The sequence below is a fragment of the Amblyomma mixtum genome, chromosome 1 (genome assembly GCF_055824585.1).
Source record: "Amblyomma mixtum isolate Tamu chromosome 1, ASM5582458v1, whole genome shotgun sequence".
NCBI lineage: Eukaryota > Metazoa > Arthropoda > Arachnida > Ixodida > Ixodidae > Amblyomma > Amblyomma mixtum.
The window spans coordinates 272,811,356-272,834,735 of NC_143012.1; the positions used below are offsets into that span (position 1 = coordinate 272,811,356).

At 44.0% G+C, this 23,380-nt stretch overlaps 1 protein-coding gene and 1 long non-coding RNA gene across 7 annotated transcripts in view; one reads left to right on the forward strand and one right to left on the reverse strand.

Annotated features, from left to right (window-relative positions):
- Positions 1–20,424, reverse strand: part of LOC149371705 (uncharacterized) — a 54,374-nt gene extending 33,950 nt beyond the window's left edge. Inside the window, exons 1-8 of one of the 6 annotated variants that reach the window (XM_089565967.1) lie at positions 20,150–20,424; positions 19,167–19,260; positions 18,484–18,585; positions 14,518–14,750; positions 8,498–8,694; positions 7,768–8,026; positions 3,403–3,510; positions 216–361 (exon numbers count right to left, since the gene is read on the reverse strand). In XM_089565967.1, coding sequence (XP_089422093.1) covers positions 216–361; positions 3,403–3,510; positions 7,768–8,026; positions 8,498–8,694; positions 14,518–14,750; positions 18,484–18,585; positions 19,167–19,260; positions 20,150–20,162 — 1,152 coding nt within the window. In that variant the 5' untranslated portion in view covers positions 20,163–20,424. The other 5 variants (XM_089565969.1, XM_089565970.1, XM_089565968.1 and 2 more) reach the window with 5 other exon arrangements.
- Positions 20,425–21,348: 924 nt separating this feature from the next.
- Positions 21,349–22,628, forward strand: LOC149371706 (uncharacterized). Its single transcript, XR_016286910.1, has 2 exons — positions 21,349–21,873; positions 22,482–22,628. It is a non-coding gene; the product is annotated as an uncharacterized LOC149371706 (long non-coding RNA).
- The last annotated feature ends 752 nt before the right edge of the window (positions 22,629–23,380 follow it).

Below are 23,380 nucleotides of genomic sequence, written 5' to 3' on the forward strand. Positions count from 1 at the left end.
CTAATACCATGGTTGTAAATTATGATGCCAATGCTGAAACATACGCATGCATTATCTATTTAAAGCACTCTGCTCCTCAGAGTTCTGCTCCATGGAGCCCGTCAGACTGTGATTCATGAGGTCACTTATCCCGTACACCGGGACAGAAAAGACCTAGCATTTGATCGACCTCAAGCAAGACAGAGAGAGGCCCAGATGGCCCATTCAATACTCACACAATCATGCGCTCCACTGACCACTGAAATGTTGCGGCTCACGCAGCTTCTCAAATGGACATTTCTGTGCGATGAAACTTCACTGTAGCAGTCGTCCGGAATGTAGGACCCACTTGGAGATGAGTTGTTCTCAATCCAAACACTTTCTGAAAAGAAGACATGAAAGAAAGCTTGAACAAACTCCAACATACATGGCAGGTGAACACTAAAAAAGTTATCTCACTGCCAAGATTAAGAGGGAGCATGACCATCTGGTGCTGTGCAAAGGAGCTGTGCCAAACTATCATGGGGCCCTTTTGTCTCTATCATCGCACCAACTCTTTTCCAGTGCAAGCTCGACAGTGTCAGCTCTTAAGGGGGGACGAGGGTCTTAAAACTCACCTTTTTATTTGTGGCTAGAATCTCGTGAAATTTTGCACACAGATGTGTTTCTCTCTTCAGATTCCAAGAATATAATCATAACTGAGCTGGTTATCTTAGATCAAAAGTTATCTTGAATTATAGAGTGTAAGTAGGTAATTTCTTACGCAGCTTTAATGAACTTTCTCATTGCATTTTGTTGCTCTTAATTACATGAATTGATAGCCAGCAAATTCCCATACCCGATGACATTCTTACTTTTTTTGTTTAGGCCACGTATAAATAACAATTTACAATTAGCTTAATGAGTTGCAGTGTCAAATACTGCGAACTTTTACTCTAGACACAGTATATCAGGATGACATGCCTTTAGAGAAAAACGAAGAATGTCACCGGGTATGGGAACTCTCTGGCTATCAATTCATGTAATTAAAAGCAACAAAATGCAATGAGAATGTTCATTAAAGCTGCGTAAGAAATGACCTATTACATTCTAGACTTTTCAAGATTTAAGACCACCAGCTCAATTATAATTACATATTGGGAATCACAAGAGAAAAACACATCTGTGTGCAAAATTTCATGAGATTCTAGCCATAAATAAACAAGTTAGTTTTAAGACCCTCGACCCCCCTTAAGTGCCAGTTCCTGGGTAGAGCATCAACATTGGACTCGGCGTAACCGGAAGAGCGAACAAGAAGCACAGCAATAGCAAAGAGAGGAACGTGTAGGAGGAAGGTATGGAGAAAGTAGGTGAGAGCAGTGCAGCAGGGTACTGCAAGAGAGTGTGCTTTATCTGCGGTGGCAGCTGCTGCAAAACGCACCGCACCAGGAGAGGCTCAGTAGTGCACGCTGCTGAACCTAAAACACACAGACACTTGGCCCTGTGTGTGTGTTCTGTCTGCACTCACCTATGCTTCAAACCGCAGCAAGTGCATTAAAAAATCACGTTATCGAGAAGTGCAATCGTCACAGTTTTTTTTTATTTTGCTGGGAATTGAAAATAAGTTTCCTTAAGTCAGGCACTCAAAACCTGTCAAACACCACTTCTATGCTGTTCATGCGTAACAGGTACACCACTGCAAAAGGCACTTCAACATCCTCAAATTTCGAAGTGTTGTATATATGTATGCCATGTGTAAGCGTACATAGGTAGAATTAGAGATATTCTGATAAAGAGATATTAGTTAGACAGAACTGCCACTCAAACGAAATGTTGACCGACGTTTAGTTAGTTGGTTTTATATTGAAATAGTGCAAAAACAGTCTTATTAATAAGATTTTCTCACCACTCAGTAATTGAAACTAGAAACAGAACAGCTGCAGCCAGCTGTGCAACTCAGAATCATCGCAGTACACACCAATTAAGAGCTTTAATTTTCTGCAGCGGAAAATATACAATTCCGCAAGTTGACAAAAATTCCGTGGAAAACCTTTCGTGCAGACGCTGTGCTGCAGCTTCTTGCCTCACTGCTGCATAGTCCTGTGCCCTTTATTCCCTTCCCTATTCTCAAGGCCTGCCTTCTCTTTTTTACCAATGGCCCACATCACTTTTTTCCATGTCTGTAGCAACTCTTTCTTGTCAGTGAGTGTTGCATGCTTCGCCTCTGTGGCCAAAGGTCATCAAAAAGTTGGCTTTTCCTCACAGCCCACAAGCCTCGTAGGTGAGCTCGCTAAGGACATCTCTCTTGGTTCCAAACATATAACCTGAGGTGCTTTATGAGGCAGACGACTTAAGGGAAAAAAACTCTCATTGCAAATGTGGTATAATACTGCTTCTAACAGGTGCCAGTAGTGAAATTCTTTCTATACAAGTGTGTGGGTGTGCTGCTGCCAGAGCAGCACCACTTGGCATGCTAGCTCAGAGCAAAACTTCATTTCAGGTTCTACCTTTCAAGAGAATCCATACGATTAAAATAATCAAATTCCATCATTCTATCATTCCTAGAGATGTCCACCAATACGCTGTCATAAAAAGAAAAATAGAATGTGGCTGTGCCTGCTAATGCACTATTCAGCTAAAAATGTTAAAATCTGCGAATTTTTGTGGAATGGATGAAAACTAGGAGCCTTAAGCATAATCATTCTCTCGTTTCCAAAACGTTTTTTTTTTTTTTTTTCCTGGTTTCCATTTCCAATGTGGGCAAAATGAACAAAGCAAATGCTGTAGAGCTTCTTTCAGCAAGAGCAAGCTTAAAAACTGTTTCTGCGCAACCTCTCAAGTACGGGAGATGCCATTCAGAAAAAAAAAGGCTGCAAGAGCTAAAGCAAACAAGTGTCAAATATTTTTTCACTGCTCAATAAGTGGCTACTTGCACTGCGTTTGACAGGTGAAAAGATTGATTGTATTATTCACAGTTTTTTTTTCTTTTCTTTCATTCCCAGCATTCTGTAAGATACATTCAGATCCATTGCTTACTGCCGCTGCGGTGGCTGAGTGGTTATGGCGCTCGGCTGCTGACTCGAAAGATACGGGTTCAGTTCCGGCCGCGGCGGTCGAATTTTGATGGAGGCGAAATGCTAGAGGCCCGTGTGCTGTGCAATAATGTTAGTGCACATTAAAGAACCCCAGATTGTCAAAATTTCCGGAGTCCTTCACTACAGCGTCCCTCATAGCCAGAGTCACTTTGGGACGTTAAAACCCTATAAACCATAAACCGAATACCATCCATTGCTTACTCGTTTGCAAATAAAGTTTGTGCTCGTAGTATACCATTCTGCTTATTCCCCCTGTAAACAGAACGTCTGATAAATGGAACACATTTCCCTGAACCCCTTTTCCGTTTAAAAAGGGTCCACTGAACTTCCTTTCTTTGGAAACTCTTACCATCACAAATGTCTTGAGCTGTCAGAGGAGAAATAGAATATTTCTTGGCATTGCATGTTTCATAGTTTACCGCATCTGCTTCAAGCTCCCTGATGAACCTCCGCAGACCTGCAAGTAAATGTTAAAACAGGAAAAAAAGGTTGCAACATGAACTCACATTTGGCATCAAGCTATAGATTAACAAAATCTGCTGTTCAATACATTAGTTGCACTTAATTTTGCAAAAAGAACTCTAAAGAAGCATGGAAGGCACGAACATGTGCATTATAATTAATCTTCTGCTACTCAGCCAACTTCCTTTCTTATGCCAAGAACATGCAAAATAAAAATTTTGACACGTTAGCATTAAGGGTCCCGTGAATAAAAAATCTCCAGAGACGCAACCTAGGTGACAGGTGACATGACATCATCACAACCTACTCCATGGAGTGTGAGCAAACTTCCTACTGTGACAGACAAAGACCGGTCACGAGAAGTTGCTTGAGAAGAGAAACCTAGTCTCACAAGCCACCCCACCAAGTTTGAAACAACCACCTGCTTAACCCAACGTACTAGAACAAACTCAAGGCCTCCTCCATTTGGCTACACCAGTGCACGCAGTGCTGCTCTGCCAATGTGGTGAGTTTACTTCGTGTAAGCCCATAGCAGACGTTTCCGCAGCCATGCTGGTGTTGATTGACGGCGTGCAAACGCTGGTATATGCCCTGCTTGACGAGTACGGCTCGCACATGCAAACCGATGATGGGTTCCTTTACGAGACAGAACATCTGTTAAGCAAGGCTCTTTAAGATAAGACCGCTTGCTATGAATCTTGGCAAATGCCAATGAGCTTTGAAAAAACAATTTCTATGACAGTCATACATAAAAGGAACCCTTTGCAATTGGTAACATTGCAAACGTTATGAATTTCCTCGAACACTTACAGATACTTCAAAATGTGCACCGCTAGTGACCTCAGCTGGACTAAACATATACACACTACATGTGCGCTACATGTGTTGGCATTGGCAATGTTGTGGCAGAAATGCGGCACTGAAGCTATAGGCTATCGGCGTTCAGTGGCGTTGGCATTGACAATGTTCAAACTCCGATGATTTGAAGGAAAGGAAGAGCGCATAACTGGCTCCCGGGGTCACTGGATGCCTGAATTGCACTTTGAGGTACGTGGGGTGGTGAGAGAGAGATGTGGGCTGCATGCGTTAGCGCTGAGAACGTTGTGACAGACACGCGCACTGCAGCAATAGGCCGCAGTGTTCATTGGGTGAGCAAACTCTCGCGATGAACCATTAACTGCCACCTGCCAGGGAGGCAGGTTCCCCATGCTTTATTTTGTTTCCTTTCTGCTTCTTTACATTCTTGTGAGTACCACATCTTACGATTTTGTCTGACCATGCCCGAGGACAGAAGAATAGATAGGCATGCAGCAGTAATTATACAGTTTGTGAAAATTTTATTTAGTTTGTCAACGCCTACATCACCCAAAAACAGTTATTCCAGACTGGCATTTTCACAGAGCAGCGCCCAGTCAGACAAGTGTAACTTCCAGAGGCGAGGTTTGCTCGAGATAACTGACAGAGAGGATGACAGGCTAATAATGATTGGCAAATGATGACTGCCGCGTGGGTTATCCAGAACGTCCCATTTAAAATCAGTAAAGAGAGAGGGTGAACTAAAAGATACATCTAAACAGCTCATTTTTCCAGTGCTTGGGGAGTAGTATGTGTGTTTTCCTGAATTCAGTAAGCAGACATCATTGCATAGAACAAAATCTTCTAAAATGCGACCTCTAGTGTTAGTTTCCACACTCCCTCAGAAGGAGGAGTAGGCATTAAAATCCCTGACTAACAAATATGGCTCTGGTAGCTATTCTAGAAGTGTTTCTAAGTCGCAAAGTGTAACTGTTAGGTGTGTCTCTAGATATATGGAACATGTTGTGATAGTTTTAAAATGGAGAACAGCGACTGCAACAGCTTCATATTTAGTTTTGACTTGATTTCATGGGTTGCAGTACCAGACTGGACGACAATAGCAACACCTCCAGAGAGCCTACTCGACTGCTCCCGGTCACACCGAAATACTTTATACCTTTTGAGAATGTTTGTATGTTTAGAACCTAGGTTAGTTTCCTGTAGGCATAACGCCACAGGTGAATGTGAGTTTAAGAGATCTGTCACATCACAGTAGTTTTTTAAAAGACCCCAACAGTTCCAACTAATTAGGAATGCCATGTTGGATAAATTTTGGGGGTGCAGTTACAAACCTATGTTACAGGTTTTGAGAGTCCTGTTACAGGGGTTCTCTTTTTCAATCAAGGGAGCTGTGTCACCACTGCAGCGGGGGCGAGTCCTGTGTTGTGTCCATGGCCTCACTAGAGGCTCTGGAGGCCTGCGGAGAACCCGCAGGTGTACGGTATAGAGGCCTCCCCCAACTAGGGGAATTAATTCTTGTAGACGGCCGACTGTGGGGCCGGTGGGCGCTTTTTCTGGGGTGGCAGGGACGCCTTAGCCCATCTGCCGGGGGCGGGGATGTCCCTACCAGAGGTGTTGCCTGGACAGTGGCCAGAGCCAGGTGTGGTGCTCTGCCACAGCACACCACATCCGCGAAGTTTGTCTTTGCCATAAATGCAAATGGGTTTGTGAATGCTAACTTTTTCCTGCCTTCTCTGAATAATATACTTTCTTTTGTTTTCAGTGTTATGATTTCTTTTTCGCTTTTCCATCTTGAACAACACCTGGAGTAGGAAGGGTGACCGCCATCGCAGTTGGCACAGTGGGATGCCACTGCATCACAGTTCTCAGTTACGTGATATTTGGAGGCAAATTTCGCGCAGGTTTTGTGACCGCGGCAGCTGCTTGACCCATGGCCGTACCTTTGACAGTTGAAGCATCTGCGGGGGTTAGGTATGTACGGTCAGACTTGAATTTTCAGGTATCCCACTTCTACTGTTTCAGATAATGTACATGCGTAAAATGTGAGGATCGCAAGTGCTTGTCCCTGTCCTTTCTTCTCTGTCTTTGTTCCTCGTCGCAGCGCTGGTGAAGTTGTGAGGATCAGGTGCTTTGTAGGAAATTCCTTGTCATCTTTATGAATAGTTATTCACTAGACATTCACCACATTTTGATCAGCAAGACCATTTAGCATTTCCTTTTCTGCGATGTGGAGGAAGTCTGAGTCTGAGATTATGCCGCGGACGGTATTCATGTTCTATGCGCACTGACAGTCACAGGGACTTCCTAGACAGACTGAATGTCCAAGAGCTTTGTATACTATTCACCAGGGTGGAAATTTGGGCAAGTCGGTATTGATCCATAACGTAAGAGTAGCGCAAAACCAGGACGACGGACACAAGGGGAGAGAACACACACCAACAACACAGTGCCTGTGTTGTTGGTGTGTGTTCTCTCCCCTTGTGTCCGTCGTCCTGGTTTTGCGCTACTCTTACGTTTTGTATACTGTGTTTCACTGTCAAGTTTGAGTAGTAGGTCTCCACTGGCTATTTTGCTCACTTTGTATCTTAAGCGTAGGGCACCTGTCAGACATTGTGACGCCAAGAATGGGGACAAAATTCGGGCTGGTTTTTCTTGGACTTCAGAGTGAATTACATGGTATTTAGCGGAACTTTTAGTTTGTTCTTTGCAGAAAATCTGCCGTGACTGCGGTCCTCTTCCTTTTGTTGGGGCGATTAGTTTTTGACGAATGGGAAGCCATAAAACGGGTATGTTTCTCGGCCACGGTATCAACCACCCACCATAAAGCCCAACAAGGGGACCAGACAGGAACTTGAAAAAAAAAAAGCCCTGCCCACGCCAGCTGTACACTGCAACTATAACCAAATATGGCGTAACGCAGGGTGGTTAGTCACACAAGGTTAACGCTCGCCGCCTGAAAGAAGGAAAAATCCAAGAAGAGAGAAGGAGCCAGGAGAGTTGAGAGAAAGGGATAAGAAAGTGAAAGACAGAGGGGAGGATAAGAAAAGGCAACTGCCAATTTCCTCTGGTCAGGTGAGGCTAGAGGAGCCGTCTATGGGAAGTGAGGGCCAAAGTAGCGTGTTGCCTCCGCCGAGGGGCGTTAAGGGTCCAAATGCTCGGCATCGGCTCAGCCACCAGGATCCCCTTTTCCCCGGACACGGCGATGCCACGCACGGCTAAGTGCGGATGCTCGGGTCCGTGGTGGCGCACTGCTCACCATCATCCCCTTGCGGGGATGTCCCTGCGGATGCTCAGGAACCCATCGTGTCGCAACTCACTAACATCTGCCTGCTGCAGATGCCTCTGAGAGGAACGAATAGAAGTGAATACTTCCGACTATTACCTACGCTGCCAAGAAATGAGAAAGTAGAAAAAAAGTCAGGTGCTTTGCACTCACCTATTGTGTGCGTCCGGGCCACCGACACCAGAACCATGCACACCAGTCCATTCCACAGGAGTGAGAAGAAGGAGTAGATGACACGCAGGATGAAGTGCGCGGTGCACACCATGCGCGGAAAGCCAATCATGGCACACGTCTCCCCCTGTATCATGGCACGTGCACTGTAAGCGTTCACAGCCAGAAACATTGCCCCCATTAAGATGGCGAGGGCTGCTGCGTTAATCTTCAGCAGGGTTTTGGAGTGCATCCTAATGTCCTGCAAAAAAGTTGGGCCCAGATGAGCTCAAAATGCATCAATGAACTCTGCCACTTCACCACTACTTGCTACAGTATGGAATGGGCCAGCAACCACGTGCATCAACAATGCAAAGACTTTAAGTCTACTGCTATGCTGAGAGTAACTGGAACAAGATTTCGGTAATGCATATGTTAACGCCATCTAGCACTTTGCAAACAATTTCATCTGCATGGTATCAGGCATCTGATGATAACCTCTACTATAACAATGTTCCTATTGGCAGCATTCTTCCATTGTCATTGCGCACTCTCACCCTGTGGTCTTCCTTATAGCACTACCTTCATTCTCAAAGAATATCAAATGTTTCATTGTGTTTCACTGAGATGAACATCTGTTGACACAACTGAATTTCCCTTTGGTTTTGGCAGATCTGCTTCTTGAGAATTGCACAACTCCTTGACTGAGCACTTTGCACCTAGCCTGTCATACCTTGATGAAAGCTGGGTGGCTGAACAGCCTCCGAGCCAGCCGTCGGGCGTACAGTCCAAAGAGGCCCCAGCTGACCACTAGGAAAATGCTGACGCATCGGTAGAGAGTCTTTGACTCCCCGTGAGATACCGTGATAAGTCGAACCTCGTAGACAATGTGCACCACGCAGAGGCCAATGCATGAGAGCACTGTAAGGACTGGAAAAAATCAAGGCAACCCATATTAACAAGTTAGTTCAGCTTAAGCATTAGGTGCAATACTAAGGCACACAATGACATTAATACCAAACTGAAATTTCCTATTACACTACACAAGTAGTGCTGGCACCTCCAGATTCAAAGACAGGTGTTTCAACTTTGCTCAATCTTGTTTCCCACTTTATAAATCTGAATTAAAGGGACACTAAATGAAAAAATCTGTGAAAGTTGCCACTTTAGTAGCTGTGCAGAGCAACACGAGGACCAGGACAAACTTTATTTCGGAAAATGACCGAGCAGCTGCACATATACCTACAAAAAGCATCCCCCAGAGGGATACAGAAGATGTAGGCATGTGGGCTGAAACAAGCAGCTGTAAAAGACAACAAGAAAAAAGAAGAAATAATTCTGCCGGAATTCAAAGCAGACAACCAGCCATTCCCATGTATCATGAAGAAGCACTGAAAGTGAATTGCTGGTGATAAGCACAGCAGAAGCTTTTCCCAAGAGAAGGCCAATTTATAACGGGAACACACGGAAACAAAATGTAGAAAGCCTACAGTCAACGCAGTTACAAATCAAGACAAGTGTACATAAAAACTGCTGGGAAAAAATCTCAAACGTGGTGAACACACAAGAAATTCCCAGGGACGCCTAATTATATTATGTGTTATAGCAGTGCAACATCATTAGAAGTTGTTGATGCCTTTGCATCAAGTTTTGTGCCATTCTTGCGGACATCTGTCTGCACTGCACACAACAACCAAACATCTCTCCATGTCATCCAGCTGGTGCTTCTCCAAAGATGTCCAGCAGAGGTGGCATGCATCGCTTCCCTCCAGTCAATGGGCGAATTTTATGACCAACATCATATATTTGTTTTCCCAATGAGACTTGCAATGCTATCGGATTAAAACTTCAGTATCTGAAATACAAGTGCATGAAGATAATGAAACTCACAAAAGAAGAAGAAAGCAATGTGCATGAGAATTTTAAAAATCCTTCAAAAAGCTTGATAATAAAGGCCAACAATTAACATGGCTACAGGAAAAAAAAAGTTGACATAACCAAGACAACTAAAAGGTTGAGATATCAAGGCTAAAGATGGTAAAAGGGAAGGTAAACAGTCTCAGCATAAAAAATGGACAATGTGAATGGGCAGATAAAAATGAAGATAAAGTCGGATAAAACCAGAGAGGAATAAAATCTATTTCTCCAAAAGGGAAACAGAGGGCTTGCTAATGCATTCACCTTTAACCTTTACAACCTTGGAGACTTCCACTATTTTGTGTGTGACCTTATTGTGGCATTTTTTTTCACAACTACGACAGTCTCTTCAAAAAGAAGGAAGCCTTGTCATGCATTGTAACATTTTTAACAGTAAGTAGCCAAGTTCCTCACTGACAACCCTGTTAAATCACTATGATGTTACTTTAGCCTTTCACTGACACATCGGACCGTTCAATACACCTTGCCACACGACAGTAGGATAGCCTTACTTAGGATCATAGAGTTTCTTACTATCACCTAGAGGGAAAGCTGGTGGTGCTACACTTCAGCCACCATGGACGCCCAAAGCATCATGGGGCGGTGAGCTACTTGTTGCGAGACAGTCGTAGTTTATCGGGAACACGGAGTGGCACTACTGAGATGTTTCATTCCGAAAACGCTGTTCGTGTGTGCGCAGACGACTTTCACGCGAACGTAGTGTGCAAGAAACATAGTAGTAAAAACGCATAGACACACGACGCCAATAAAAGGTTTCACTTTTCCGAAATGCCATTAAAAAACTTCTTGAAGTATCTAAGCAACAACATTTTTTTTGAAAACATATTTACTTTTAAAAATGTGGCTGTTAATTACGAAATATTAGCTTTTATAGTGTTCAATGCTTGGCCAATAGGAGAGCGAGTCGTCTCTTATTTTGGGCAAACTTTGCACTTAAATGCTTTTCTGCTCGTTTGTTGCAATCTTTAGACAAGATTTTCAATGTTAGGACGTTTGTAGTTATCAAACAGCTTTATTTTTCTATTATTTTTTGGCCAAAAGTTGCAGTTCCGCAACAAGTAGCTCACCGCCCCATGATGCTTTGAGCGCCCATGGTGGCTGAGGTGGTCTCGAGGGGTCGCCATGCAAACTCCCATAGACGGGCTGCCAGCTTTCCCTCTAGGTAATAGTAAGAAACTCTATGCTTAGGATAGAACAGACCATGCTTTCTGCACATGAAACAACGGGATGGGTCTCTGGCTAAGGCAACGAATACCGAAAAAGACTGCAAATGGCTACAGCTAGAATAGCTCGCTCAAGCAATAGAAGGTAACAAACACACCGGTTTGGAAATGTCTTTTGCGTCAAAAACACGAAAGATTGGATGTCCTCCGAGTGTTGTAGCCTCGGAAAAGAAGACCTAGCAAAGAGACCAGGCAAACTTAACTTGCTCCTCGTTATTTAGTAGCAGCAGTGCCGGCGAGCGGAAGAGCCTTTAATCAAGTGTCCCTACTGCCGTTGGAGGCTAGTGTGCAGCCTCTTGCTTTCAATTAGCCGACTTATGGTACTTTACCCACTGCTGCTGCCCATGTGAATACTGTCTACTTGTTTCCCGTATCGCTCATACTACTTTCCAGTATATCTGATGAAATGCCTGAATCTATTGGTGACAAATGCGACACTTCCGTGGCTATCTGCTTTGCTGCAAGTGCTCAGGACATTTGAACGACAGTAATTCTTGTTCTGGAGTAAGCGAGAAAAAATTTCGGTCCAAGGGTGACGAATTCAGTAAGTCCTGGCGTTGCCCTTTGTGCCATGTATATGACTATGTCACTGTGAATCTTGCCAAGCATGACAGGGAAATAAAGACACTCACAGCCAAAAAGGCAAAAATTGAGGCATCCTGCACTGGTACTGAAGTGCAGGCCATCTGCACCACGGTTTAATGATCTTGAATAATCATCATCATCATTGGTTTGGTTTGGTTTCTGGGGTTTAACGTCCCAAAGCGACTAAGGCTATGAGAGACGCCGTAGTGAAGGGCTCCGGAAATTTGGACCACCTGGGGTTCTTTAAAGTGCACTGACATCGCACAGTGCACGGGCCTCTAGAATTTCTCCTCCAAAGAAATTCTAGCCGCCGCGGCCGGGATCGAACCCGCGTCTTTCGGGACAGCAGCCGAGCACCGTAACCGCTGAGCCACCGCGGCGGCTCATCATCATCATCATCATAAATTTTAAGCGGGCATAGGTGTAGTGGTCACTGATGCACAGCTACAGAGAAGAAAACATGCAACTAAAATTCGGTGTTGTTTGTTCACCACATCTGGGGGTTGTTTTTGAAATTAGCTTTTATTTTTATGTCTTGATTTGCAACAGTGTTAACTGCCAGCTTTCTACATCTTGTTCCCATGCATTCTAGTAAAAAAACCTTGCTGCTATGCTTGCCACCAGCGTTTCACCTTTAGCACCTTGCTTTCTCTTCATGATAAAGGAACTTGGCTTTTTTACATCGGTATTGAATTCTAGCAGGTTTTTCGTTTTATTTTGCAAGTGCTTGTGTCAGCCCCCTTGGCTAAATCTTCTGTACCCCTGGTACAGACTTTTAGCAAGAATTTAGTAATGCAGTGGCTCAGCGATTTTCAGACATAAAGCTGAAATTCTGCATTTTCGTGTGTATCCTTGTCGTCATCCTTGCGACGCTTCTTGCTGCTACAAAATAGATGTCAGACCCAATATTCTGACAGCTTGTTTTGTTTAAGGGGGATGCGGGTTTCAGAGGTGAAATTTTTATTTTTTGGCCCAGGGCAATGAAATTCGGCCTGCTTATTGAGCAAAAATCAAGACAAGAGTGAAATTTCACGAGTCACGGCTAGGTGGTGTGAGCCACCACCCGATTTAAAGAATTCAGCCTTATCCATCCAGCCATGAAACCCCTTTTATGATTCTTTAGGCTAATACCATCCTTACCATGCAGCACAACTGACCCTCAGAGCTTACGCTTCTGGAGCAACTGCGCATGATGGCTTAAAAAGAACAAATGTGCAGAATGGCAGTGCTTGCATTCTCATATCTCAGTGCTTTCTGTCTCTCTCTAGATAGTGTTCTACACAAAAGTAAAGAGCCACTTGTGGCCGGTGAAAAATTAACATGACTAAAAACAGTTATCGCAATTCTGAAGGGACATCGTATGGTCTTTTCACTTTTACAGAATTTTCTGGCTTATCGAGACTCTGTTTTTGGTAAAATCGACAAACCTGAAATCATGAAATACTAATCTTCCAATGATACTAGACTTCACACATCACTTTATGGCACCTCTGAAGTGCAAACTGAAGGCAAGTACCACGTGTTTAGTTGGGGGCAAGAGAAGCGGAGCTCCACTCAGCTATTCTCAAGGCAAACCAACGCCATCCAGAGAGCAGTAACTAAATGCACAAAAGAACAGTGCTTCCTGTGAAAACCTTTAAACCGATATGCAAAGAATGGCCCAGCAGAAACTGACAAGGATGAGAACATACACACAAGTGCCTTTCTCATTTCTGCCAATTGGTTCCACGCCATTCTTCGCATAGTAAGCCTCACCAACTTGCCCAAACCTTCATGCTTTTTAAACTGATGTTAACCATAAAAGCTATCACTACGAATGAAAACGTTTTTTTATAGAAAAAAGGCCATTTAATTTGTAACCCTGAATGCACACTAGCTACTCACTTCTTGGGTATGACTGGTTTTACATCACTAACCAGAACAAACTGCATTGCTTGGTCCAAATTTGTTTGGTTTATTGGTTTATTAGGCTTTACGTCCCGAAGCAACTCGGGCTATGAGGGACGCCGTAGTGAAGGGCTCCGGAAATTTCGACCACCTGGGGTTCTTTAACGTGCACTGACATCGCACAGCACACGGGCTCTAGAATTTCGCCTTCATGGTCCAAATTTGTGATCAACCAATTCAATACCATTTTTAGATTGCTGACAACGAACCTGAGTCCATCTCTATCATCTAGTTATGCTACTAAAGGATATTCCTTTTTCCTCGCACTATAACAGCTTGGCAATTATTATTCTTTTTTTTTTTTCCAAAAACCATAAATAAATAAAATCAGCTCACTAACAATGAAGTTTTAAACCAATGTTTGGCAACATTTCCTAAAAATCTTGGTGTCCTATGCTGATTACTTTTGTTTTTTTGTACTGCATTTTTCACCTTGTTCTGGTTTGGTTTGGTTTATGGGGTTTAACGTCCCAAAGCGACTCGGGCTATGAGGGACGCCGTAGTGGAGGGCTCCGGAAATTTCGACCACCTGGGGTTCTTTAACGTGCACTGACATTGCACAGCACACGGGCTCTAGAATTTCGCCTTCATGGTCCAAATTTGTGATCAACCAATTCAATACCATTTTTAGATTTCTGACAACGAACCTGAGCCCATCCCTATCATATAGTTGTGCCACTAAAGGATATTCCTTTTTCCTCACACTATAACAGCTTGGCAATAATTCTGTTTTTCCCAAAAACCATAAATAAATAAAATCAGCTCACTAACAATGAAGTTTTAAACCAATGTTTGGCATCATTTCCTAAAAATCTTGGTGTCCTATGCCGATTGCTTTTCTTTTTTTTTGTACTGCATTTTTCACCTTGTTCTGTTTTTTGCTTCAACCTGCACTCGTCCTCACTGCCAACTCGATGCTTTCTGGCTTTCCAATTTGCAAGTCTCTTTCGTGTTTTAACATTCCCTCCAAAAATTCCTTCTCAGAACTGAAGCATCGATAACTGCAGCGTTTGGTACGAGCGTTGCTATTCTGTACTCTGTAAACAGAAAGCATTCTCACCCTGAAGCAGCAGCCCAACTGAAGGGAGGAAACGGCAGGCCTTCCTGCCAGGCAGAGGCACCCGCAGGCATCGGGCGACCAGCAGCCAGAGCCAGGTTGGTAGCTGAGGCGACTGCTTCACAGAAAACGTGGATGTGTGCCCCACAGCTTCAGATGCGCCATTGCAGCACTCCTTTTGGCATTCACTCGGGTTGCAGTAGTATCGGGACGTCAGCGAGTTCCTCCGGGCAGTGCTAATGGACACGCATGCAATATCGTAAAGAGCAGCGCTCTCCTGCACAGCCTACTCATACGCATTCACTTCCTTGTGCCTGCACGATTCAATTCAGAGAACACTGCTGGGTAGATGATACAAAAAGTCCTATAATGCTACATTTGGCTGCCCTTAAGACATTCACGCAGGTTAACGGCAATCGCCAATAAACAATATCAAGGTTTATGGCTAAGGCAAGCACTTCATTAGGCTGCATAATCACATTTCCTAAAGGCTGCTACAGTAGAACTCCATTATGGTAAACTTGGGTACAGTAAAGCGAAACAGCCGTACCATTTTGCCTTCCACACGCAACTACACATTTGTTTTTTGTTTGAAAACATGATAAACCGTGATAACTGAAAATAAATAATTATCACATAAAGGGACAATAAGGGCAGAATGGAAGTTATTTCTGAGTGTTGCTTGTACAAAGCAACATTATGTGTTTAGTAAGTAGCAAATTGATTACCAGACAGCATACAGCCATGCTGTCACCAGCAAGTGATGTAGTAAAAACACTGATTTAGCAAATATTTTTGCTGGTCCAAGTAACTTTATTACTATAGAGCGGTCGTCCTGCACAGCCAACAAAAATTAACAGTGTTTGTGTGCATTTGACCTACTAGAAGTCTGTACCACTATTTCTAAGCAATACAATATCCCAGTAGTGTAACTCTCACATTTCTGATTCCAACCACTCACAAACAAAAATAGTAAAAGTAGTTCATTACTTTTTTTTAGCAGAAGTGCTTGTCACACCAATTATCTCATCAAACTGTTAACTTTGTGAAAAGAAGAGAAGTGTTTACAAATGCTGATGATTACAAATGTGGTTCATAATTATTCACTTTTCTCATGAAGTGACCTTCAACTACCAACACTGCTAAACCTGGACCTCACTGCTGCTTGTTGTTAGACTAGAAACACACATTTGTGGCAACAGTATTTATAATAGCATTGTCTACATCAGGGGTCCTCAAACTATTTTGCCTTAAGGAACCCCGGCAGACTTCCAAGACATGCCAGGGAACCAACCCCCCACCCTCCCGTCACAATCCGTAATCACAAGCATCACAATCATTCAGTGTTGCTTGTGAATGGACCCTTCGTGTTTTTTTTGTGTGTGTTTCATTCCCTTTTGTATAATAGTTTTCTTGCTTTCAGCAATCAGTTTTTTATTCAGTGCTCATATCTGACACATAATCAGACAAAAATGCAGAAACAACAGCCACAAGACAAATGTTAGCCCGCATTCACGCACTCAACTGGCTGGATCAAAACTTCACCCCAGCACCACTGACACCATCAAATCACCCGGAAAAACTCCTGAAAAACACACATGCTTTATTTTTCATCTTGTCCGGGCTCGGCTAGTTCAGTAGAGTGGCCCACATTTTCAGTCGCTAGGTGCACAAAATGCGTCACCCTCTTCTTAGCATGATCGCGGCGGCCACGTTTCGATGAAGGCATAACGCCAAAGGCGCCCGTGTGCTGTGCATGTCAGTGCACATTAAAGATCCCTGGGTGGTCGGAATTATTCCGGAGACCTCCACTACGGCACCTCTTTCTCTCATTCTTCTTTCACTCCCACATTCCTCCCTTCCCTTACGGCGCGGTTCAGGTGTCCACCGAGATGCACCATTTCCTTCCTCAATAACCAATTATTATTATTATTATAACTAATGACGTCCACTTTTTATGAAATGTGAATGGTTAATATTGTAATTCACTGAAGCAAGTTCTGGGGCTAAATCCAGAATAGTGAGCAATGTAGCCAGGTCACCAGGTCATCTTATCATGTAGTTCAAATTTACAACTTTATCGACAGCACATAAAAAACAAACAAAAGGGAAAATATTAATGCATTTTCTCCTGCATATTTGACAGCTGAAATGTTCTCTCATCTTTCTGCATAAGTGAATCGCAAGCAGCAGGAAAACTGAACACTGCTGCTTCAGTATCTGCTTCATCATTTGAAGGCAAGCTTGGCAAGACGCGAAAGAGGTGCAGATTGAGAAAGCGAACCAGTATGCCTACTGAGCAGCCACACAATTAGTGAATGAAAAAGCTGTCGACGAGATGCAACTGACTAAAGGATTATGCAAAGCAGCATGATCAGTGGTATTATGTGTCAGCACTGCTTTGACTCTGCCCTGTAGAACCCCCCTTCCCACCCCTCCCTTCTGCCTGCCTGAAATGTGAGCCGAAACAAAAGAACTCAAGAAGGAAACAATTCACTGACTTATATATGAAAAAACTTTTGCTGATAAAACAATATTGACAACAATGGCTTGCATCCCTCGACAGATACAACTGCACTTCTTCAGTGACCTTATCACAAGCAACCTCACATCACATCGGCATGTCAGCCTCAGCATATCAAGAATATGTTGGGCTAAGAGGAGCTATAACATACTTTAGACACTGTGTCAGTAAAACACCGTCTTTCGCTAAGTGTCTCACCTTTCAGACAACCTGCTTATAGAGAGATGATTGTAAGTTGCAAGAATAATGACAAAGCACTATATTTTCAATGGGCTTCAACAAATGTATAGGCTGAACAGTGAAAAGTTTCCAATGTTTTCAACCTTGTTCTTCAACATTCTCATAACATAACCACCAACAAGTATGTCCAGGCCCATGAACACTGGCCTTGCTAGTTGGTTACAAAACAAACACTACAAAACCCTGCCTAAAGAATGGAGAAAAACAAATCAGAAGTGCATGCATATGGCCTATACATTTTACTTAAATACCCTCTTGCAAAGAACAGTTTTGCTTGCTGATCTGTTTCATCACGGAGGGTAGGTTTAGCTATAATGGTCCCAGTGGTCAGTGCAGTGCTGTTCTAAAGTACAGATAAACTTATTTACATATAATACAGAATGTTCTTACCATATTCATATCAAAGCTACCATAGCTACGTTTACTTAAGGCTAAACCATGTAGCACAGTGATATTTTGCAGCGGTCATTAGTGCTGACCACACTACTAGTTAGAACCTTCCTTAGAGCAATGCTGATGATCCTGCAGACAAAATCATTTTGGAGCTTTACTGTAAAGCTCCCCTTATGCATATTTCCCTCCAAAGATCCACAGAATGGTAACTTGCTGCATTTTAAGCTTAAAATGGTTTATGGTTTATGGGGGTTTAACGCTCAGAAACGACTCAGGCTATGGGGGACGCCGTAGTGAAGGGCTCCAGAAATTTCGAACACCTGGGGTCCTTTAACGTGCACTGACATCATACAGTATTTCGCCTCCATCGAAATTCGACTGCCACGGCCGGGATCGAACCCGCGTTTTTCGGGTCGGCAGCCAAGCGCCACAACTACTGAGCCACTGTGGTGGCCTTTTAAGCTTATAATGACGGATAAGCCACAACCAATACTACACAGCTGATGACGTAGATGTTGTGTCTGCACTGGTTATCCATGAAGCTGTGAGACTAAACCCACATTTCACTAAAACAGTATTATGCACATTTCAACTCAAAAGCACAGCAAATTTCTTCTGGAGAACAATGCAGAGTGCTCTGACATACGAAGCATCACAAAGTCTCAATATCAGATGAAAACTCTGCCTGTTCTACAACATCACATCTACGCAATTGCAGAGCATTAGCAGAACATTAGTGAGGACTCTGTTTAAAAGAGACTAATACTAGCATCACAATAGCAGATCCATTTCAAAAAAGGTCGGAGCCATACTTGACGGTACTTCCAGCACCAGTGCTCGGCCGTGAAGAAACACCGGGTAGGTTGGCGAAACTCTGGCTGTTATTCCAGAATGGATTGGTACCAGATGATGCCCTTAAATAAAAACATTCAAAAAAAGTCTAAATTACGGCTGCCTCCAAACACTAAACCACCTCTTGCACACAGCATTTACAAGGGGCCATCAAGTGATTTTCTCAACATACTAGCTCGGCGCACAGAAAGCGGGAAAAAAGGCACAGTCCACAGCTACCCTTTGCAACGGGTGTTTCACATCATAGCCACTGACTATGAAACTTCGCAGAAAGGCCGAAGAATCTTATGCATGGCGCTGAGCACCACACAAAGGCGCGTTCTGTTCGATCCACACACATTAAAGGGAAACAAAAATCGCGGCAGAATACACTCAACACAGTGCATGAAACCCTACTTTTCGATCCTTTGCACTGGTAACACAATCACTGCCGCGGCTAGCATGAAAATTTCGAAGAACTTGTGCGCAAGAGAACATTTATTAGCAGAAAAAAATACAATTGGGCTCAACAAAACGATCAGAACAGCTAATCAAAACTAGGGAGTGAATTTGAACTTTACTACGTGAAGCGCATTCAGGCGAATGGGACGAACATACAAGACAGCATTTGTTTTTTGATGGAACAAAATTTCTAGTCACTTACAAGGACGAACGGGCATTGCAAGCGCCCGAGACAAGAATCTGCTCTTCTGATGCTCCCGAAGTCCATTCTGTAGAGCCCTCCATTTCGATTAAACCTTCCGAAACAAAAACAACAACAAAAAGAAACTGCTAGGTAAAACCGAGCTTTCTTCATGCCACTCAGCTATTTGACATGAACACGATAGCGGAATCAAAACTGTCTTAAGTACGTACACGACAAGCAAACGCATACTTACCAATACGCCCAGCTAGCCAGATTAACTATGTTAACAAAGGTGGGATCGGCATTGTGCAACAGCTTGAAACAGCGCGTGCAGCGTGCGCAGCAAGGCACGGTTGCCTTGCCGGCGCCTCCACTGCTTCGCTTTTTTATTTACAGGAACTACAAGTAGGCAACTTGGATAGCTATCGTTGGTGTCGTTAAACGATAGCTCTGATGCGCGCTCGCTATCTCTCGACACTATCGTTACTCCTCGCCCCGCCCCCTTTTACAGACTCGGCCACTACCTTGACTCGGATACCACCCGCTCGCTTCTATGAGGGTCCGCAGTGGTTTCGTTACACGTTTTACGCCCTGTACTTTAGTTCAGATACCTCCGCTAAGGTAAGCTGCACTATCTTTCAATGCGATAATACACAGCATACCGCTACACTCGAACACATACTATGGAGATGCCCCAGTGCCCCAGGATATGGCAGAATCAATAATGCAGAGGAATGGGAGACCATACTCAGAAGTGCCGACCTTAGCATACAACGATACGCTACCCGCCTGGCAGCAGAAGCTGCGCGACTATACCGTTGCTAGTCTTCCAGCTGCGACGCTGCCCCTCCCCGGACGCCTGCGTGCGGACCCGGAGGGGCACGGGTCTTCTTCTGGCGGAAATAAAGTTTCTTCACTCACTCACAGCAGACAAGCTCACGAACACAGCGGCAGAATGCACAAGTGGGGAGGGAACAAGCGAAAACACGCCGCTTACGTACCGAAGGCAGCCATTTCGCATTAGATCTTGTTTCGCATTGCCATGTCGTTCACGTGTTTTCCGCCTCCGTGCGCATCAGAGACGAGTACTAAGAATGCATATTCTAGTGAATGAGCACCGTTTCCTTGAGTTTATAATTATGCCAAGATAAGGAAAGCGTTGCAGCATGCACCATTTTTTCGGCAAATCAATTTGAAAAGTTTGGCGGGCGTAACCACTACACTGTTATCACAAACCACCGCCGTTGCGTATATGTTGCCGTATGCTTCAAGTGCCTTTCCCCCATGCTTTTCCCCTTCGTGACCCAAATTTTTTATTTTTCTTACAAAATATTTTTGCACAAATAATCAGTAGCAATTAATACACTAAAAATAAACACAAGCGCCCCTCTAGAGCCCAGACATCTAATTTTGGTGGCATGCTTTTTTTCTCTCTCTATTGATGCGGCAGACAACGTGGTATTCGCCAGCGATCGCTATGGTGTCAACAACCATTCATGATTCAACACTACTGATCTCACCTCCACTGCTATCTGCGCGCGCTGCGTTACTATGGCGACTAAGCTGGAACAGTGACGACGGAGACGCGCGTCGTCTGCTTCTCACGGCGTCGCGGCCGCCGTGGTTTGGGCGCAGCTCATCAGCCGTTCCAGCTTTTCGATAGACTGAGACAAAGAATTCGAGCATGACATGTATGTAGTACAATTACAGACAACTTGTTATTTTTCACGCATATTCCTTTCAAGAAACACTCCACTAACAGTTCTTGATTGTCATGAAGGAAGCTTTGTGGTTGGAGAAATTGATGGATATTTATGCTCAACTTGCTGCACCAATGCCTGGTTCTCAATGACGAGGTCTATGCAAGTATTTCACGAGGTTGTCACGAAGGACTTCCACCCCCAAGCAACCACAGATATCCGTCGGACGTACGAGCTAGATCCCAACGTCCTTTGCCGAGATCGGACGTCCATCGGACGTACGAACACAATCCGATTTCGGATATCCGTATTCGTACATCCGCCGGACGTACGGACAGTGTCCACTTTTGTATATCCGCATGAGAGACGAGGTGTACGTCCGAAGGATGTAAGGCCGAGTATTTCCCAGGCCATGAACGTTTTTTATTTCACAGAAAATTCGCGTCTTTCGTGTATGTATACTGTTTTATTTGCATCAGTTGGAGAGTTTGACGCGAAGATGTTTGTAAATTGGTGCGATTCCACTCCTACCTGCAGTGCAAGAACCGCCAACGAGCTAAATTTATCTAAGAGGAGAAGGAGGTGTTGCAGAATTTTGCAAGAACGCAATTACTAGTTTTATATTTGTAAAACTTCTCCAAATTAGTGGAGTTGTGAGACAGCTAAACTTGCCATTGAAACCATTCGTAAGAATCAAAATCCCGTGCATTCTGCTATCACCATATCATCATAGATGTCAGTTCGCGGTCAGTCCAATCCAATCCATCAGTACGGCTCCGTAGCGCTGTTTCTAGTTCACTGTAGCGCTGTTGTTGTTGATATGTCGCGTAGTGTTGTCGCGCAGAGCTTCATAGCTCTTTTATTATAATGTGTGGCTTTGTTCGGTCTGTGGGCGAAAGTAGTATGTAACTTAAACAATTCGAAAGATACGAGGAGCGCCTGAAGGTCTTCTGCAACACCGGAATCCCGTACTGCGTCGACCTTGGTTTAAAGAAGGCTTAGTGCACATGTGATTGCCTACGAAGGTATGTATACACTTCTTGGAACTTGCTTCTAGGACAATGCAGCATGCTCATATAACATTCGTTCACAGGACAGTGGGAGCAGTAAGCGCGAGGAGATGGCTTCCATAAGTGTGTACTGTTCTCACACTTTCGGGAGCCTACATCACACAGCTGCGGGAGCCTTCAACTCGCGCGACTAATTCCCACTCCTCTTCGAAGTTGCGGGACGGAGTATTTTCGCATCTTGGTAATTTTTAAGGCATTGCTAGTTTCACTGTGCCTGTATACAGAGTGACAACGCGCGAAAGGCAGACCATAGGAAGCACGTGTAGTTCGCAGTGGTTCGCAACGGAAGCTTTGCGGCTTTCTGTGCACAGTCGCGTACAGTGCTGCGCAGGTTAGTGCCCTAAGGCCCATGAGAATAAATAAAGAACAGATACATTGTCAAATGTGGTGTGGAAAAGTGAGAGCTGTTATTGCCTTATACTTATTGAGGTGTTTGTTAAAGTGCATTGTCTGTTATACTTGCAGCACTTCTATTAATTGGTTCCAGTGTTTTTAACTTGGGCTGCTGCATTGTGCCATTTGTTTCACATGACTGATGTTTGCCGCGTTCTTTTTTATTTCAGAAATCCTGTGGGTGGGAAGATTACGGATGTGTGTCCCAAGCTTGTCACATTTGAAGAGTCACATTTAAGAAATTTTCCGAATATAACCCATTGCTCTGCTGATGTATCATCAACCACAATAAAATATGCGTGCTATGCATCAAATTGTTTTTGGTTTTATTGCATTGCGCGGAGTGAATAACCACGCATGCACCATATATGCGAATATTCGAGAAAGATCCGCCAGTGGACGTACTCAACTGGACGTCCGTCGTCGGGCGAACCGTATACCTTTGGCCACCTTTCGGACGGCCGACGGACGTCTACCGGCTGTTTGCGGATGTTCAGCGGACGTACAGAACATCCGAAACAGACCTCTGTCGGCCGTCCGAAGGATATCGGTGGTTGCTTGGGCCCAGACAACACCAAACGTCCTGAGGACGTCCTCAAATGGTCAAAACGTCCTCATCCCGAACAGGACATTCTGAGTACTTTTTGAGTGCATCACGGCAAAATGTCCTCATGAGGACGTCCTCTGCAGTTTGTACTTCGCGGAACGATTCCAGGACGAAAATTTCTCATGTCCTACAAACGTCCTATCGCAGGACAATGTTGTGGCGTTGAACTGAGATGAAACCAGCTTTATCTCTCGCACTGGCTTTCATTGCGTAAAAACTCCAGGTTTATTAAAAGATACTTGTGTACAATAGAGATGTAATGTAGGAAACTATTGTGACTGAAAATATTGCTTCTGATGGGGTTGGAGTACTGTAGGTTGGAATGTGCAAATTTTGGGGCAATTTGTTGGATTGGCTATTCCACTAAGGTGACAGAGTTAAACTCCTGAGAGAGTTATATAGTCATTGCTGTAGGAAAATATTGCATGGAGAATAACCTGTAACTCCCAACAAATACCAGTC